Source organism: Vombatus ursinus, unplaced genomic scaffold (assembly GCF_900497805.2).
Source record: "Vombatus ursinus unplaced genomic scaffold, bare-nosed wombat genome assembly UNPS02010219.1, whole genome shotgun sequence".
In the NCBI taxonomy this organism is placed as follows: domain Eukaryota; kingdom Metazoa; phylum Chordata; class Mammalia; order Diprotodontia; family Vombatidae; genus Vombatus; species Vombatus ursinus.
The window spans coordinates 839,399-860,082 of record NW_020949997.1 but is presented as its reverse complement, the minus strand read 5'-3'; the positions used below and the strand labels follow the sequence as shown (position 1 = coordinate 860,082).

Here is a 20,684-nt window from a genome sequence, read left to right as displayed (position 1 = left end):
GCAGGGGCAACCTTCATGTGATCTACCCAGAGATAGGGGATGTTGACTGCATATATATCCCTGAGTGCAATGACTTCAGGCAGAAGATTAGCAGTTGGGATAGACCTTCCATCAAATACTCCCGGGCTAATGAGGTGAGTGCACCATGTGGAAGGTCGTCAGCACTGTTATTGTCACCAGCCAGATCTTGAACACCTGCTGTGTGCAATGTGGAGCCACCTTTGTTCCTAGAACCCAATAGAGGCAGGCACAACCATAGCCCTCCTTGGGGGAAATGTCAGGAGATGCAATGAAGGGTGCTGTTAAACATAACTTCTTACACAGACACACTTTTTAATAATACTAGAAAGTCCTTCTCTCTGTGGATCATGGGGGTTTTGTTTATGGTGACACCAGACTCATGCATTATAAGGAAGGCTCAAAGCCTTGGGCAACAAAAAGTTGGGAGGAAAAGACATATTTTCAAACCTAGGGGAGGTACAAAGATTCTTTGCCCTGGACATCCAAACTTTCTCAGACTAGAAGGCCAGGGTGAGGGATTCCAAGAAGCCTATGGTATGAATACTCTGGAATTCAAACACCTCCTAGGCGGTCCTCACCCCCCCTGCCCCACTGGCTCCTTCATTTTCACCCAATGTCAAGGCCTGATGAGATAAGAGGCATTGCCTGCCTCAGAAGGCTAGATATACCTTCTAGGGGCTCCAAATTTTTTTTTCTCCCAAGAGTCTGCTTGTTGACTTTGTGGGAAGGAAGGTACCTAGAAAGCAGAAATGGGCCAGCCAGCAAAAGGTTCCTACCACCAAGAGTGGTATCACTCTTAATCTTAGACTATAGAAAGCTAGTGTTCTTCACTTTGGTGAAATGGTGAGAGATCAGGTTTATCTTATTCTTGACTGTTGGCCAGTACCAAAAGAGATGTGCTCTGATATTATGTAGAGCATAAATGTGATGACTTAGGTCAAAACATTATGAGGAAAAAAAGGGGGGGGCAGCTAGGTGGCACAGTGGATAGAGCACCAGCCCTGGAGTCAGGAGGATCTGAGTTCAAATCCAGCCTCAGACACATAACACTCACTAGCTGTGTGACTCTGGGCAAGTCACTTAACCCCAATTGCCCTCACCAAAAAAACAAAACAAAAAAACAAAGAAACAAACAAGCAAAAAAAAAACATTGTGAGGACTTGAAATAATTGCTCCTGCCACAGAGACTTAGCATTAAGTAGCATCATCTTGTTCCCAAAATTGCCCTTGGTTTGTGGGGCAAAGGTGGTCTATGAATATTATAAAATTGAGATATAGCAAAAGATCATTGTGTTTCTGGGAAATGGGAGGATGAGCTGGGGTGAAGGGACCTTTGTGACCTATTTTAGTGGTCATGCGGCTTTGGGTTTCTCTCCTGAGTGTCATTTCCTTGTCTTTTGCTCGGTTGGCAAAGGAGGAGGAACTTGGTAATGAACTAGAACCTGGCTTTAAAGACTTATTCTTTTCTGAATGGGCCTGGTTTGAGGCTATGGGCTCTGGATGCTGGATTGGTCTGTTTGAGAATGCCCTTTGAACTCAAGGATCCCCACTGAGGATAATTAAGTTAATGATTAGGATTATTGGCCAATTGTGTCTCTGGGTCCAAGAAGGGAACTACATTGTAAGAGGAGATCTTTAGGGATCATCAGCCTCTACCTCTCAGATCAGAAGATCAGGGCAGACCAAGGATTCACGTGAGGAATGTTTAGCCCTGGAGGCTAGAGCCATGCACTGGGGAGTCAGGCCTTTATATGGACTTTGGATAACTACCATCTTTTTTTTTTTTTTTGCTATTTCTGAATGTTTATATTGTTTATCTTCCCAATGAAAAGGGACACTTATGTGTCAAAGGGTTCAATATGGAAACTGGGGAGAAAGAGCTGGAGCCTGGGGTCACTCAATCTTCTAAAGTCAGCTCTTATGCCCCCACACCCTTCCCCAACCCAGGCATTCTCTTTTCCTGTGGAGAGACTACTGAGAGCTCTGACCTTTATCAGTTATCTAACATTATAACTATATAGTGCTTTGATGTCACGGACCCCAGACACAAAAATCTCTCCGCAGACATTAGCACTAGGATCCAGTGCGAACTCAGTTTTGCCAGCCCTTTGGACGTGAGCTGCGTTCATCTGCTTCTGCCTGCTGCCTTAATGCTCCAACACCCCCCCACTCCTCAAAGGTACCCCTTTGAACCCCATGGGTATCCTTGCCCCGTTGCATTACCCAGAGATGCACACCCACACACCCTTCTCCCCAACAGAGGCAACCGCTTAAAGCCAAACGAAGACTCCTTGTTTCCATCGCCTTGCATTAACTAATCACTCTGCTCCCACAGTCACTCAGACCCAGCACTGACTTTATCTTCTGCTCTTCATCATCTTCAGCGTCCAGCCAGGGGTCTCCTCCTTACCAAGCCCCACTAACCGATTACCAGTGACCCAAGAACATACCGAAGGGCCTTTTAGAACCCACGAGGGACTTGACTACCCATGAGAGCCTCTACACAGGGCTGTGACTCCTCCAAAGGGTTATTGCCCCGGGTCTTGCAGGGGCAAGGGTGGGAGATGGGGCTAGGTAGTAAGAGATGACCTGCAGGCCTCTGAGGGGCAACTAGGTGGTGCAGTGGATAGAGTGCCAGGACTGGGGTCTGAAAGATTTCTATTTGTGAGTTCAAATCCGGCCTCACATACTTATTAGCTGTGTGACCCTGGGCAAGTCACTTAACTCTGTTTGCCTCGGTTTCCTCATCTGTAAAGTGAGCTGGAGAAGGAAATGGCAAACTGCTCCAATATCTTTACCAAGAAATGGCAAACTGTGTGACCCCAAGTAAGTCACTTAACCTCTGTTTGCCTCAATTTTCTCATCTGTAAAATGAGCATAAGAATAGCACCTACCTTCCAGTATCTTTGCCAAGAAAACCCCAAATGGGGTCACAAAGAGTCAGACTTGACTGGGCAACAACAATGGGCCTCTGAGCCCAGGGAGCTGAGGGGCTGGCTCTGTGATCAAGAATGTCAGGAGCTAACCATCTTGGGTCATTGAGATTTAGCTAAGAGTTAAGAGAAATCCTGGGCAAAGGGATATATAATTTCATTAGTGTCAGGCTATTTCCTTTGACACAGATCACAACTTCCTTGTAATTAGCAAATAAGACTGGGAGCCTCAAGGTGCCTGTTCCCCAGCCTCTCAATCCACCTCTCTATGGACCACCCTGGTGATGAGCCTGTCCTCACTTAACCAGGCTGGTGCTTGGGCAGTAGGCATGGCACCTATCACCAACCACATACTCAGTCTTCCCAGCATGGAAGAAGCTTGCCAGAGCTTGGACTCTGCTGGCACAGCTGTTGAAAACTCAGGCTAACCTCCTTGCCGCGGTAAAACATAGGGATAGGATGTTAATGGAAACAGCTAGTTAGTTCAAAATCAAGGGCAAGTTACCAACTCCCAGCCCCACAGAATAGGCAAGTCAGGAGTCAAGTTTTGAGTCCAGAGGTAAGCCCTCTCATAACAATAATAATAATAATAATAGCAGCTAATATTTATATAGTGCTTACTATGTGCCAGGCATCATACTAAGCACTTTACAATTATTATCGCATTTGTTCCTTACAGCAACTCTGGAAGGTAGGTGCTATTATTTATATATTTATAAGTATATTGGGTATAAATAAATTTATAAATATTAGATATAAATGAATTTATAAATCTATATAAATACATTTATAAATATAATTGGATATAAATAAATTTATAAATATATAAATATTGGATATAAATAAATTTATAAATATGTTATATGCAAATAAATTTATAAATATATTGAATATAAATAAATTTGTAAACTTATAAAATGAGTTTCCCCATTTTACAGATGAGGAAACTGAGGCAAACAGAGGTTAAGTGACTTGCCCAGGGTCACACAGCTAGTAAGTGTCTGAGCCTAGATTTGAATTCTGGTTTCCCTGGCTCTACTCTATCCACTGTACTTTGGGCACTTAGGTGCCCAAAATATTTTTCTTCTGCTGTTTTAAAGGCAGGAGCACCGTGAAGTCTTCTCAATTGGAGCAAACTTAGCATAGGCATAAAAGTCAAATGTCTACATTGTGTATGGAGATCTATAGTGGTATCTATCTATGCTTCCTGTTTTATTCAGTGGAAGGGACTGAGAGGACTCTTATTTTCACCCTCTCCCCAACCCTAGCTCTATGTCTCCCTAGACACTTTTTGGAGCTTTGGCCAGGTTAACTGATTCCCCTCTTGCCATCAACACTTGCTTATTATGGGAAGTATTTTTGGTCTCTCCACATCTACCCCATAAGGACACTTGGCATTTGCTGGGAATGAAGTTTGGACTAGCCCTATCTAGAGGCTATGGCTTTGAGCAGCTGCTCGGTGCATTGTATCTGCCCAGGCCACCAGGTGGTGCTGAAGATTGGTTCTGCCAGCTTATTGCCAGCTGTGCACTCCAGCCTTCCCTAGTGCCCTGGGTATTTTAAATATAGGCTAACAGATAAATCCAGATACAACTCATCATTCTTATGGCTTATGACCTCATCCACTAGGGTCTCTTAATTTCCTCACTTTTCCTTCTCAGTGTATCCTCAAAGAATTAAGTCACTTCATATGTATGCTAAATACATTTACTGAATGGAAATCAAAAGTAAATTGTAACCTCCTTTGAGCAGAGGTATTGCATTTACAACTCCCCTTCTCCCTCTCTTGCGCTCTGTCCTTCATTTTCACCACAGACATGGCCACACTCAAAAGAGTTTTATCAAGCAATCTCTATCTCAAGATCACCAGGTCACCATGGTCTAGCAGCTCACGAATGGCCAACAGCAATCATTGCCCCTATATCTACTTTGCATGCCTCAGCTACTGGCCCCAGGAAAATGTCCCTAGCCCATCTATCTATGTGGCCCTTTGTAATGTATCTCTGCATTTCTTTGCAGTGTGTTTCAGACATGTTCAGACATGTTTCAGAAATGTCCTAGAAGTGTGTCAGTTGCTCAGTAATTCCATGATGTATTCTCTGGAAATTCTCCCACAGCTATCCATGTGGCCAGACAGCTGTCCCTTGGGGGACTAAGTCCAGAAGTCTAAATATTACAGAGCTTGGCTCTGCCCTTTGAAAAGTTCTGCCAGCGAGAGTGATAGCTGCACAACCTATGGCCACTGCCCTTAGCAAAGTCTTTGAGAGTCAATTAAATGCCCCAACTGCATCTTACCTTAGCATCTAAAGACCTTGACAGAGTCAGGGGCAACAGACACCTGGTGTGCAGTGGGAGACTGCCACAGAAAGAGTTACATTAGGCCTTGTTCAGGACTCTTGAGGCCCCCAACTTAGCCAACAGCAAAGGGGCAAGGGACTTCCCAACCCCAAAATCCTTAGCCTCTTTCTGGGTAGGTCATCCATTAGGACAGCTAAGAGGAGTAATGAAAGGGACGGAGGTTCTGGGCTGAGTACAGGGTTGAGAGACTTGAAGTCAGATATATAGGTGCTCATCGCTAAGTCAAATCCTGAGGGAGGGCAGGAGAAGGAGGGAGGGAGGGAGCGAGGGAGGGAGAGAGAGAGAGAAAGAAAGAGAGAGAGAGAGAGAGGGAGAGAGAGACAGAGAGCACACACAGGGAGTTAGTTTTATGGATTCAGGGTTTGGGGACATAGATTTCTGATGGGATGACATTTGTGAAATTCTAACACAAAGTAATGTAGAAGTACAAGGCTAGAAGCAAATGTGGCTCTCCTATGCCTTGTTCTTCCTTCAAGAATCCCTGATTTTGTTGAGATAGGTGTGCCCTTGATATATGAGCATGCAAACCCTCTGTGCTCTGGTACATGTTTGACCTCACGTCCAGCCTGGTGATAAGCCTTTCCAAACATAGGCTGATCTTTTCCAGCTGGGTAGGAGCTACCAAGGACTGAGCTCACTCAGGTTCCAAGAACACAGGGTCTGCTACAGCAAAGTACTGAAGTGCACTTGCATTACACAGCTTCAAATATATCATTTCAATTCAGCTTAAACATATCTTGAGTATTTTCCCTGTATAAGGACTACGCAAATTGCCACATAAGACATAAGGAATACTAACACAGAACCCCATGATGGATTACATTTTCCCATTTGAATGTAAACTTCTTGAAGCCATGAACTAGCACATAGTAAATCTAGTATATGCTTCCTTTATCCATCTTTCTCTTATCCTGGCCTCAAAGAGCTTAAAGTCTAGTTAGTTGCACAAACAAAACCAATGTAACCAATAGGGAAGACACCTGGAAAGGCTTACATGAACTGAAACAGAGTGAAGTGAGCAGAACCAAGAGAACGTTGGACATAGTAACAGCAATATTGTATGATGAACAACTGTGAATGACTTAGCTATTCTCAGCAAAACAGTGATCTAAGACAGTTCCAAAGGACTTGTGATGAAAAATGCTATCGCATCCAGAGTAAGGACTGATGGCATCTGAATACAGACCAAAGCATACTACTTTTCACTTTTGTTCTTTCTTTTTTTGTTTTGTTCAAGTTTCTTTTTTTCTACAAAATGACTAATATGGAAATGTTTTACATGATTACATATGAATAACTTGTATCAGATTGCTTACAGTCACAGAGAGAGGGGAAGGGAGGGAAGGAGAGATAGAATTTGGAACTCAAAACTTAACAACGAATGTTAAAAATTATTTTTACATGCAATTGGGGAAAAAGAATTTTTTTAAAAAGTCTAGTTAGAAGGTATGTAAATAAGTAGGGTACAAGTTGCAGGGTGATAAGGGCCATAAGTGCTATGAGGTTTCAGAGAAGGGAGAGATGGCGCCTGACAAGTCGGGGGAGGCGGGAAGGACTGTCTAGATTGGAAAGAATCAGGGAAGACTTTATGGAGGAGCTGGTTTTATTTGGGGGGTTGGATTACAACAGGTGGCAAATAAGAATAACAATAAGTCCGAAAGATTACATATAATTTATCACGGAGGATCTTGAGACCCAGTTCAGACGCTGCTCATCTCATGCAACTGAGACTATGAGCCGTTTCTTTGAAGGGACAGACAGCTAGCTGCACAGGGGCAGGCTCTAGCTTTGTCTCCTCAGTCCAGTCCATGAAGGCTTCAGGTGACTTGGGGCTTGCCGGCCATCCTTCAACTCTTCCGCTAGATGGCAGCATCAGCCTTTCTGAGCACTGGGCATGTCACATTGGCACATAATGGGAAGTGCCTTTCAGCTATTGTTGGATTCAGTGAACATTTACACAGTCTGAGGAAATCTGACTTTGGAGAGGACCCTCAGAAACTGCACATACAGCCTCTTTACAAGGGGAGAAAATTGAGGTCCAGAGAGAAGCGGAGCTGAGACTAGAACCCGGGATTCCTGGTTCCTCTTCTCGGGCATCCAGCAGGACCGAGCATTAGGCAGTGATGCCTCGGGCATGGGCTCTGTACTCTGGGATCTGGGCACAGGACACACATACTTTCCAAGCAGAAGGAGGCATTGGAACAGGACTTTAACGGAGACACACATGCAATAAATCCTTTTCATTCATATGGTAGATACTTACCATTTATTTCCTGCAGGGACATGCATGGCTAAGGTGGGGAACAAGCCCTTTTGGTAGGGGTGGGGAAGGTCTTTACAAAGGTCTTCAGTATAGGCCGATGGCACTGGGCATTTGAAAAAGGACAGTTTTTCCTGGGTTATTGGCACAGCCTGCTTGGAATCAAGCAGTGAAAACTTACCACCCATTTACCAAATTACTTCCCAAACTTTCAGGCAATGTAGGTTGTGAGTCTGATCAGCCAGACACCTTAAGCTAGTCAAATAGACGTTAGTTATAGCTGTTTACACGGCGACCTGGATTTCCGCTTCTGGGAGTCAAGATGGCAGAGTAAAAAGTAAGTAGCTCTCACTCTCCCATATCAACCTCTGAAAGCCCAGAAAATATCGCTCCAGGAAAAACCCTGGTACAGCTGAACCAGAAGAAAGATGGGGTACAGCAGTCCAGTAGCCCAGGTAGCTCGAGGGATTAATGGGAGAGGCCCCTCTTGCCCTGGGGGAAGGGGAACAGTACAAAACGGGGGGCATCCCAGCAAGTTAGTGGAAAGCCCCACCTCAGGATACCAGGAGGAAATCCTGAAACCCAAGTGGTGGAGCAGGTGAACACCAACACCTGGACTCCCAAGTGCCTCAGTGAGGACAGGGAACTGGTGGAAACCAACTCAGAAAACCACCCGGTGCCTTGGCTTTCTATGGTAGCCAACTTTCCCAGTACCTCAGCAAAACTCTATGAAGTGCTCCAAGGGTCTGGGGCAGATAAATATCCTGCAACATCTATCTGAAAGGAGCTGAAGAAAGTGAAAGGAAAGGAAAAGCAGGCAACATCCAGGGGCCAGACTGCCCAATTCTACCCCTAGAGTTCTAGTGTTGCTGATTCCAGACCAACACCAGGTAAGCTGCCAGAACCCTACAGCCTCCAACTGCCAACATTGGAGGCCCTAGCACACAAAGCTCCCAGGCCCAAAGCTCCCAACGCAAGAAGCTTGGGTCAGTGCCCTCTGCTCCCCAGCAGGAGAACTCGGTCTCTTTAAAGGCCAGGAAATAAGCAAACACCATGAGCAAAAAGAAATGTACCATAGATTCATATTACGAGAACAGTGAAGATCAAGGCAGAAATTCTGAAGAGGACAACATTGTCAACAAACCCACATCTGCAACCTCAGAAGGGAATATGAACTGCTCTGAAGCCCCAAAAGCCTTCTTAGAAGAGCTCAAGAAGGATTTTAAAAGTCAAATGAGAGAGGTAGAAGAGTCCTTAAAAAATACAATTGGCCAACTGGAAAAAAAGTACACTGAAGAAAATAAATCCCTAAAAAATACAATTGGCCAAATGGAAAAGGAGGTACAAAATCTAATAGAAGAAAACAATTTGTTAAAAATTAGAATTGGGCAAATGGAAGCTAACGACTCTATGAGAGAGCAAGAATCAGTCAAACAGAAACAAAAAAAAAATGAAAAAATAGATGAAAACACGGCAACCTTGGAGAAGGTAAAGGGGTGTTAGTCATTTGCTCAACAATTGGAATCAGGAGCCTCTGGGTCTGAAAGACATTAAATCTCAGCACCAGATCCGCAGCAAACTGGAATCTTGTGGCCACGGCTTTTCAGGACAGGAATCACAGCTGGGAGGGCTGGAGCCATTGCTACCTGACGTGAAGGAGGAAAAGCCTTCTAGTACTGGGTGGATTAGAGACAGGGCAGCCCAGCTTTCTTCACAAACACTTTCCTCCTCTCCCTCCTATGTTTCTGCTCAAATCTTCCCACTTGGATCAGCCTCCCACCAGGTCTGCTACAAACCTTGTCGGGGTAGTGTCATCACCTGCTTTGCTCCATGCTGGCTTATGGGGGCAGTAGTTCCCAAGAAGAATATATTCCCCCCTCCTCCCCACCCCCTCATCACACACAAATAAAGAAACTGAGATCTAGAGAGAAGGGGCTTCTCCACGGCACAAAATGGAATCTTACCTGGAATGGCTCCGTAAATGTTGGATTGAGATGAAAATGAAGCAACAGCACGAGGCCTTGGAGCCAAGGAAAACAGGGGGCAGCTATTATAGCTGGAAAAGCAAAGAAAACAAGGGAGACAAATTCAGTCCCTTCTCCCCACTTCTCCCTGGCACAGTAGATTGGGAGCTTCTTGAGGGCAGACAGGGACAGTTTTTTACTTTTGTAAGTATTTCCAGTAATAGGTGCTTAAGGGGCAGCTAGGTGGTACAGTGCATAGAACACCGGCCCTGGAGTCAGGAGGACCTGAGTTCAAATCTGACCTCAGACACATAACATTCACTAGCTGTGTGACTCTGGGCAAGTCACTTAATCCCAATTGCCTCACCAAAAAGAAAAAAAATAGGTGGTTAATAAATACTTGTAACTTGACTCGGTGCCCCAGGGTCAGTCAGGGCTAGGAAAAGGCCTGAGTGGGATGGTGGGGAAGGAATGGCCCGGCAGACTACTGCTTCCCCCCAGAGAAAGGGCTGGGCTCAGTATGACTCGTGAAGAGACAAACTAGCATAGGGAAAGCCTTGCTGGTTTTTGTCACGTGCCTCATCAATCACAGCAAGTCTGAGATTTGGACGATAATGGCTGAAAGGCATGGCAAAGTCCGTGGGCCACCATCTGGCTTTACTGTGGCTTAGAGGGAGTCTCATCACCTCCACAGCAGTTGCCTTAGGGACTCCTTTTCAAGGGCTAGGCAAAAATTGCAGCAAATCTCACTTGAGCCTGACAGATTGGAAACATACGGAAAGAGGAAACGCACACTATCGAAAACATAGCCATAGCTAAGATAGAGATATAAAAATATATACATATGTATGCATATATTTGAGGAACACTTCATAGTTAATTAAGCGTTTTTGGAATCCATCATCTTGTTTGTACCTCACAACAAAGCCGTGGCAGGGTCAAAAGAGCCCCAGAGTCAGAAGGCCTGGATTTGACTTTTGACCCTGACACTTTGGGTAAGCTAGCCAACCTCTCTGAGCCTCAGTTTCCTGTTCTGTAATATGAAAGGATCAGATTAGGTTGGATTAGATAGCTAAGGTTCTGGGTAATTCTATATCTGTGATCCTATGAGACGTGGGAATTTGAGCAAGTTACTCCTTTTCCAGCCTCAGTTTCCTCAGTTGTAAACTGGGAGTAGTAGTATTTGTATTTCCTACTTCACAGGATTATTCTGAGGATCAAGCAAGATGATGCATTTTTTAAAAGCCCTTCCTACACTGCTATATAAAGATATCCAATGGAAACACGGGAAGGTCCGGTCTAACAGAAATGGCTCTGGGCTGTTCAAAGAACAGAGGTAAAATGAGGTTCAGATTTAATAAGAATAATCTTGAGTAAGCCTAGACGTCAGAGGCTTGATTGATTTTACCAAAGGAGGAGGTCGTGGTCTTGATTCAGAGTCGGTTTATTTATTATTGTTGTTATTATCATCATTATCATTATTATTTTAGCATGGGTTGGAAAGGGATTATTAGCCCCATTGTACAGTTACAGAAATAGAGACTTAGGAAAGTTAAATGCCCTGTCCAAGGTCACACGGCTAGTGGTGAAGACAGAAGGAGTTGTTGGGTCTCCTGACTCTAAATCTAGTACTGTTTTCACTATGTCATGTTGTCCTTCTATTTCAACGTGGAAAGAGGACTCCTATAACATTTAATATTTTTGCTAATAACTTGGCTGAAGGAATACTTATCAAAAGTGGAGGTGACATAAGCTAGAAGAGATAGCTAATATGGTGGATGATGGGTTAGGATCCAAAAACATCTCAACAGACTGAGGCATCAGGCTGACTCTAGTAAGATGACATTGAATAGGTATAAATATAAAGACTTATATTTGGGTCAAAAAATAAATTTCATATGTTTGACATGCTTACCCATGTATAACCTATGTCAGACTGCTTACTGTCTTGGGGAGGGGGGAAGGGAGGAAAGGAGAAAAATTTGGAACTCCAAGTATTATAAAAATGAATGTTGAAAGCTGCCTTTATGTGTAATTGGAAAAAACAAAATGCTCTTTACAAAAAAAAATAAATTTCAGAAGTACAACATAGAAGTATGACTAGGAAACATTTCATCTAAAAGTCAGTCAGTCAGCTAGGATTTATTAAGCACCTTTGTTTTGTTGCTGTTCAGTCATGTCTGACTTTACATGATCCTATGACTTTGATCATGGGGTTTGCTTGGAAGAGATACTAGAATGGTTTGCCATTTCCTTCTCCAGTGTGTCTCCATTTTACAGATAAGGAACTGAGGCAAACAGGAGGTTAAGTGACTTGGCCAGGGTCACACATCTGGTAAGTGTCTGAGGCTGGATTTGAACTGGATCTTCCTGACTCCAGGCTCAGTGCTCTATCCGCTGCACTACCAAGCTGCCCCCATTAAGCAACTACTTCATGCCGAAAAACTGTGTTAAGAACTCAGAATATAAGGAAAGACAAATGATAGTCTTTATTTTCAAGGAGCTCTCAATCTAATGGGGGAGACAACACCCAAATAACAATGGTCATACAAACTATGAACATAGAGGTTAGATTGGGGATAGTCTCAGAGCAAGGCTAGTGCCTTAAGTGCATTGAAGGAGATTGGGAAAGGCTTCTTGCAGAAGATAGGATTTTAGCTGGGTCTCGGAAGGAAGCAAGGAGGGGGAAATGAGGAGCATTCCAGGCATGGGGGATAGCCAGGGAAAATGCTTAGAGTTGAGAGATGGCATGTCCTGTGCAAGGAATAGCCAAGAGGTCAGATGGAGAGGTTTTTGCGGACTGCAAACCCAAAATAGGTTTGATATGACAGCTCCAAAAATTAATCTTAGATTGAATGGAGAGGCATAATGTTTAGGACTAGGGGAGTCCTATTGGACTCTGCTCTGGTTTGACCACATCTAGAGTATTATGTTTAGTTCTTCGAATCCCATTTTAGGAAAAACACTAAGATCCCTCCCCAAACTACTTTCTATTCATTTTGTATCTTTTCTATATAGACATATATGTGTATATACACATTTGGAGCTTCTATACATTTATGTGCATATAGGCATATATATATATATATAGTCATTAGAATGCAAGCTTCTTAAGAACAGGGACAATTTCCCTTTTGTCTTTGCCTTCTCGGTGCTTAGGGTGGTACCTGACAGGAAGCAAGCACGTAATAAATGCTTGATGATGGAGAAACTACAGAATGTCCAGAGGAGGGCTAGCAGTATGGTAAAGTGTCTAGAGTCCATGCCATAAGAATATGAGAACTGGGGGATATTTGGCTCAGAGAAGAGCAGACAAAGGAGAAGGAAACATACTATCTTCAAGATTCTGAAGAATTGTCAAGTAGAAGAGAGACTGGATTTATTCAGAGGGGCAGATTTAATCTCGTTTTAAAAAAACATTTCCTAATGATGAGAATTCTCCAAAACTGAAATGTACTCTCCCTCACCAAAGGTCTTCAAGCAAAATTAGGATGACTCTTTGCCTGGTATGGTGTGGAGGATGAAGAGGGAGGTCCTGTTCAGGTACAGGCAGAACTGTCAGGACTCTAGCCTGAGATTCAGAGACTCTGTGATCCAGACTCCTTTATTTTGGGAGAATCAGAGCACCGTGTCACGGGAAGAGCACTGGTCTTGAAGTCAAAATTGTTGAATCGGTCAGTCAACAAGCATTAAGCTTGTTTTGTGCCAAGCACTGGGCTAGTTGCTTCCTATAAGGGATTTCCTCTACCAAAGCAGCTCAGCCATTTCCCATCTTAGAGAGTTGCCTAGATGAGCACGAGAGGTTCAGTGACTTGCCCAGGGTGACACAGCCAGCACGTGTCAGTGGTAGGACTTGAACCTAAGCCGGCTCTCTACCCAAGATGCAACACTGTCTCAAGCTCTTATTGTTCCTTAAATATTATCGGAAATGTGAACTCTCTGTGGCTCCTTGGCTCCATCTGTTGGACCTGGGTGAATGAGACAAGATATGGGCTCAGCCCAGGCCGGAGTCAGCCTGTCTGGCTGTATTCTACAGTCCAGACTTGTGGCCTGGACCTTAGCCAACTCACTCCCAGCAACAGCTCAGCAGTGGACTACCCTTGGTCCCAAGAGATCCTGGGTGAGAAGGGCAGCTGGGCCAGTGCCAATGATCACTTCTGTTTGTAAAAGGCTTTCCCATCAAAAAATTCTTTTTAATTCAACAAGTATATATTGAGCACCTACTGTGTTCCAGGCACTGTGTTAGTCACTGTGAATAGGAAGACAAAAAAGAAATCATTCATGCCCTGGAGGACTCCATACTTTACTGGGTTGAAGCAACAGGTGGTCAAATAAGTATAATACCAAATATACGCAAAGTAAACAAACACAAAGTAATTTCCGGAAGAGAGAGCACTAACAACTAGGTGGGGTAGGAAGGAAAAGGAAACCTTCTTATTCGAAAAGGCTTAATTAATAGACCTTGCAGCCTCTTCCTAATAGCTGCTCCAGGACACCTAAGCCCTCAAGCATTTAGAGGTTGCCTTAGACTAGGGCTTCTTAACCTTTTTTGTGGTATGGACCCCTTTGGTGGTCTGGCGAAGCCTATGGTTCTCTTTTCAGAATGATGTTTTTAAAATGCATAAAATGAAATAGATAGGATTACAAAGGAAAACAAAGAATAGGGAAAATAAGGATATAATTTTTTCCCCATTCAAGTTCATTGACCCCATGAGATCTGTCATGGAAGCCAGTTTAGAGGAAGGGAGCAGGAAGGCAACACTAAGCATCTGCCCACAGTCACCCTCTGTGGGAATGCCTAATCAAAGGACTGCATTCTTCCTCTAGAACTCGAGCCGGGAGGGGACCAGGCAATTGAGGCACAAAGTGAGGGACCCATCCTCCTTGCTGTTGGCATTACAGGCCTGCCTACCAAATATATCTGGAAAGCCCTCTCTTCCCATTTCACTTGCTCTGCTTATCCCTCAGTCACTTCAGCCACATCCAGACCTTCATGGCCCCATTTGGGTTTTCTTGGCTGGTGTGGTTTGCCATTTTTTTCTCCAACTCATTTTACAGATGAGGAAACTGAGGCAAACAGAGGTAAATGACTTGCCCGGGCTCACACAGCTAGTAAGTATCTGAGGCCACCTTTGAACTCAGGCCTTCCTAACTCCAGGTCTACCTGGATGTTGCTCTGCAGTAAGGCATTACCTTGGGGCTAGGTTTTCTTTCTGTAGACCCAAAAAGTAACTCTAAAGTAGGAGGAATGAGATATCAGTTTACAAAACATTTTATCTCATTTGATCCCTTACCACCATTTTAGGAGGTAGATAAGACCGGGCAGAATGGTAATCCCTAATGATATAGGTGAAAATGAGAATCAGAGGAGGGTCAATGACTTACCCAGGGTCACACAGCAAATTAGTGGCAAAGTTGAGACTAGAAGCCTGACTCCTAATCTGGGTCTTTTCATGCTATACCACACATCTCTAGTTTACTTCCACACGTGGAAAAAAAAAACCCCAGCTCAAAATGTTGATACCTCCGTGAGGAAATAGAGCCAGGTAATGATGTAGGAATCAAATGTTAGAGTTGGGAAGAATCTTAGAAATCAAGTTATCTGACTTCTCCATTCTGTAGATGAGAAAGTAGAGGTCCAGAGAGAAGCAACTTGCTTGAGAGTTTGCACTGACTTGGTAGCAGGGGTGTTAGTGGACTCTTGGTTTACTGATTCTGAATTGAACCCCACGCCTTGCTGGTCCTCATTATCTTACTACCAAGAGCTGGCAGAAAATGTGTTCATACAACTCATTTCCAAAACAGCAGTGAACTCTATTGTTGAAGGCCTTGGCAGCGTGTTTGACCTGTGCCCAGTAACAACTACTGAATGAATGAACAAATGAATGAATGGTTTAAGCTCTTTAGTGTGGATCTTTCAGTACAATTCTCATCGCTGACGGCCTTTAGCCAGCTGGGCACTGGTTAGACAAGGTTCATAAGATCGTGAATTTATTTAAAGCTGAAAAGGACCTTAGGTTTCCCTCAAAGAGTTTACAATAAAGAGCTCAGATTGACCCTACCAGAGACATGGGCATGGTCCATGAATGTCTTCTTGGTAAGAGCTAGAGCATTGGATATACAATGTATGTTAATCAATGAATGGACAGATAGATGAGCAAACAAACAAATCATTGAATGCCTATGTAAAGTATAAATTCTAATGCTAGGAAAACATGTCCCTGACCATTACTGCAGATGTTTTTCAGATCAAATAATGTTTCTTTGAAAAATTGTGTAGGATGTTTAACGGATGGAGCATCAGACATGAAAGGCGAGTTCAGTGAGTTAACATCCTGACTTAGGAAAAAAAAAAGAATTATTTAGCCAAATTTCTGTGTGGGGTTATTCTCGTGTTTGGAATCTGGTAACAGTAGATCTGCAGGGAATGTTGGAAGAGGCTATTTGGACTTTTCAAAGACTGAGCTACATTTGTAATGAGACACAGAGGAGTGGATATTTGGCGAGAATGCTGAAGTGACTCTTGGCCCTCTCTCCTTAGAGAAAAAAAGGTGATAGTGTAAAGAAGTTGCTTTGGAAAAGTGCTGGAGGCTTCACGGGGTCATATGGCCATTTCAGTCATTTTAGGTTAACTTTCAGGTTTGAAATAGCAGCATTCTTTCTCCATGGGCCATTCTGTGCGGCACCTACTAAAGCATAGGGGGAATCACCAGATCAGACCTGAATGAAAATCTGGGGAGGAAGGGTGGGGAAGGGAAGCAACAATTTAATGAAAACCCGACTGGTTGTAAATGCACTTTTATGGAATACTCTGTACCTTAAGTTTGCAAATTGTTTTATAATCTTCAAAGAAGTAGAGAAGGAAAGCTGGGTTTGGACTCAGAAATCACACAGTTTAAATACTGCCTTTTAAGCTTCCAGGTCACTTAAACTTTCTTTGCCTCAATTTCCTCATCTGTGAAATGAAGGGATTGGACCACATGACCTCAAAGGCCTCTTCCAACTCTGGATCTATGACCCCTTGATCCTCCTTTCCCACTTGTTATCTCTCCTGATTCTCATGACAATCCCCCAACACCCCCCCCAAGTAGTATAATATCCCCATTTTGCAGATGAGGAAACTGAAGTACAGAGACTAAGTGACTTGTTTGGCACCTATCTCCCAGGGTTGTTATGAAGATCAAATGAGATAATATTTGTAAAGGGCTCAGCACAGTGCCTGGCATGTAGTGGGCAGTATATGGATGCTTATTCCATTCCCCCTTCCCCTTGCCAAGGTGACACACAGGGAATGATAGGGCCAAACTCAGGGTCCAGCATAAGTCAACAGTGTGATACCAAAATCTAAAGAAAATAATATGATCTTAAGCTCCATTAATAGAGGTGTAGCTTCCAGGCATAAAGAGATCAAGATTATATAAGGTTTTTTTAGATGCCATATCATACTGCGGACTCTTATTGGAGCCTGCTTCTGGCCCTACCATTGACCTATTATGTGAACCATGTCAAAACCTATCTAGAGTAATATGTTTAGTTTCAGGTGCTACATTTTAAGAAGGACACTACAAAGCTATTGAATGTCCCCATGAAGGTGGCCAAAGCAGTTAAGGGCCTTGGGTAGACACCCATCGAAGGGAGAAAATGGCCTGGAGAAAGAAGACTGGGGTGGGAGGGTGGAATTAGAAGTATTTGAAGGACTGGTGTGTGGAAGAGAGATTCAACTTGCCCTGTTATCTACTGCAGAGAGTGGAAGTAGGAGCAATGAATGGAAGTAGAAAAGAATCAAACAGGCTCGAGGGCAAGGAAAAAACCCAACCAATTAGAGCTGCCTAAAAGTGGTACAATCCAGGCCTCAGGAAGCAACGGGTCTTGATTGGAGGCCTTCAAGCAGAGGCCGCATATATGATCACTTATTAAGGATGCTGGAGGGAGGATTCTTTGGTCAGTCTGGAGAGGACTCGATGGGTGATGGCTGCTCAGGTCTCTTCTAAATTGGACAATCTCTGATTCCTGACTCCTCTTCCATTGGACTTTCCACTACATCACAGTACATGAGAATACTTGTGGCATGAAAATCTTGCCCATATTTGCTGAGGCCAGCTGGCAACACTGTTGTTACGACTGCAGCCCCACTGCTGGTATTTGCCCCCTCTTCATTGAGTGTTTCTGCCAAAGCTCTAGTGTAGACAGACAGGCCACCCACTCCTGCTTCTATCACTAACTTCTTAAGAGTGCAAAGTGTTTCCTTTGGAGTAATCCTTTACACTTGGAATTTTCTGAGCACTTTCTTATCCATTCTCTCATTTGTCCTCACTAAGATCCAATGAAGTAGGTGAAGTAGATATTACACTGATAATAGGACTAAAGGAAAGATCAAACAATCAACAAGCATTTAAGTGATTACTAGGTGGCAGACACTATGCTAGGTATTGGAAATAGGAGAGAAAATGAAACAATTCTTGCTCTCAAGGAGCTTACATTCTATTGGGGGGTGGGAGTGAGGAATAACATGTATAGAGAAGTTAGAGCCTTTCCCAAGGTCAACTATGAAGTCATCTGGGACTAGAACTCATATTTACCTAAATTTTAGCCAAAGATTATTCCATTACATCAAGATACCTCCCACGTTTATCATTATCATCACATCACCACCACTATTGTTAACATCACTCTCAACAATCAGTCAATAAACATTTATCAAGTGCCAAGCACTGTGCTAAGTGCTGAGCATACAAAGAAGGGTAAGAAACTGTTCCCACTCTCAAGGAGCTCACAGTCTCATGGAGGAGACAACGTGCAAAACAACTATGTACAAACAAGCTATATAAAGGATAAATTGGAGATAATCGCCAAGGGGAAGGCACAAAAATTCAGAGAGATCAAGAAAGACTCCCTGTAGAAGGTAGGAGTTTAGTTGAGACTCAAGGGAAGCCAGGGAAACCAGAAGGCAGAGAAGAAGATGGAGAGTATTCCAGGCATGTAGAACAGCCAGGGGAAATGCCCAGTGAGAAGATAGTGCCCTATTTGAGAAACAGCAAAAGAAGGCCAGTGTCACTGGGTTGCAGAGTATATGGAGTGGGAGTGGGGTCATAAGGTATAAGATGCCTAGAAAGATATGCTTGTTGGTGGAGCCCCAGGTTATGAAGGACATTGAATGCCAAGCAGAAGATTTTATATTTGGTCCTGGGGATGATAGGGAGCCACCAGAGTGTTTTGAGTAGGGGGTTGACATGGTCAGACCTGCACCTTTAACAACTAAATTGAAGATGGACTGGAGTGAGGAGAGACTTGTAGCAGGGAGACTAATTGGAAGGTGATAGTCCAGATGTGAGGTGACGATGGGCTACACCAGGGTCATGGCAGTGTCAAAGTAAAAAAAATGGATGTTTTTCAGAGATGTTACAAAGGCAAAATTGACAGACCATGGCAACAGATTGTATATGGGGATGAGAAAGACTGTCAAGGATGACACCTACATTTCAAGCTTGAGTGCCTGGGAAAATGGTGGTACCCTTCTCAGTAATGGGGAAGTTAGGAAGAGGGGGTGGTTCAAGTGGAAAGATAGAGGGTTCCGTTTGGGACACGTTGAATTTGAGATGTGTGTTGGAGACACCAGACCGGAGGTTAGGGCTAGTCAAGTAGATCTGAGGGTCATCCGAATTGATGGGAGCTGATGAGGTCACTGAGTGAAGTAGTATAGAGAGGGAAAAGAGAAGAGGACCAAGGACAGAGCCTTGTGAGACACCCATAGCTAGTGAATGAAGATCCAGTAAAGGAAAAAAGAAGCTGTCAGACAGGTAGGAGGAGGACCAGGAAAGACTAGTACTAGGAAAACCTAGAGAAATCAAGAAGAGGGTAATCAACAGTGTCAATGGACACAGAGGTCAAAAAGGATGAGGATTGAGAGGTCATTAGATTTGGCAAAGAAGAGATCACTAGTAACTTTGGAGGGAACAGTTTTGGTTGAAGGATGAGATCAAAAGTCAGACTGGAGGGAATTAAGAGAGCGAGAGGAAAGAAAGTGGAGGCATCACTTCCACCATCATCTTCATCCTCCTCACTGGAGGTCTTGGTGAAAAATCTGGATGACTTCTTCTCAGATACGTTGTAGAGGGAATTCTTATAAAGATCTCAAAAGTTGAGATCTCTCCAAACTTTTAGATTCTGTGATCAATACCAAGAAGTCTTTATTTAGCCTCTAAACTACTAGCAATCAATCAACAAGCAATCACTTACTATATGCTAGGCACTGATATGGGAGAAGCTAGTTGGTGCAGTGGATAGAGTGCCAGAACTAGAGTCAGAAAGATTCATCTTTGTGAGTTCAAATCGGACCTGGGACACTAGTTGTGTGACCCTGGACAAGTCACTTCACCCTGTTTGCACCAGTTTCCTCATCTGTAAAATGAACTGGAGAATGAAACGGCAAACCACTCCAGTGTCAAGAAACCTCAAATGGGGTTACAAAGAGTCGGACATGACTGAACAACAGGCACTGATATAGGCCCTGGGGATACCAAGACAAAAAAAAAAAAAACTGGTTCCTACCCTCAGGGAGCTTACATTCTATATATTATGTAGGCCACTTCATCTCAAATGCCCTTAGGTTTCTCAGGCAGGATTGCAGCCTCCATTTCTCACCCCAGATGATATACAAGATGTAAAAGGAGACTGTGAAAGAAGTATTGATTAGGGTAGCACAGAGGAGATTTGACTTTAAGTGTCAGAACCAAAACTGGGGCTTTGCCTCAGGGTGCCACAGTTTAGAGGGCACCTACAGAAGGAAAGTGAAAAAGTACTCATAGAAACAGCTGAGTTCAACACCTCATTAGCAAGAATATTTAGTCAAAATAAGAAGCCACCAAAAGGCGCTTGGGATTCTTCATCAGCCGCGGCACGCCAGGTAAGCTCTGCTCTGCGCTTCCTCTTCCGACTCCCAAGTGGAGCAGCTTCGGGGTTAATGTCTGAGCGCTCCTTAGCTCTTTGCCAAGTGTGTTTTTTGAAGCTTGCGCCTAGTGTGAAAAATGCTAGGAATGGTTCTGTCGGCAGCCCTGGGAGGAGCCCAGAAATCACCTGCTATCATCCCAATGGCTGCCATTCAAAGAGCTGCCAGCAGAGAGCACTGGTTGAACATCTTTTGTCTCTTAC

At 43.7% G+C, this 20,684-nt stretch overlaps 1 protein-coding gene across 1 annotated transcript in view; it reads left to right on the top strand.

Annotated features, from left to right (window-relative positions):
- PEBP4 (phosphatidylethanolamine binding protein 4) overlaps positions 1-20,684 on the top strand; it is a 267,163-nt gene that overhangs the window by 2,126 nt on the left and 244,353 nt on the right. Inside the window, exon 3 of the mRNA XM_027853833.1 lies at positions 5-134. Within this exon, the coding sequence (XP_027709634.1) occupies positions 5-134 (130 nt within the window). The remainder of the gene's footprint in view (positions 1-4; positions 135-20,684) is intronic.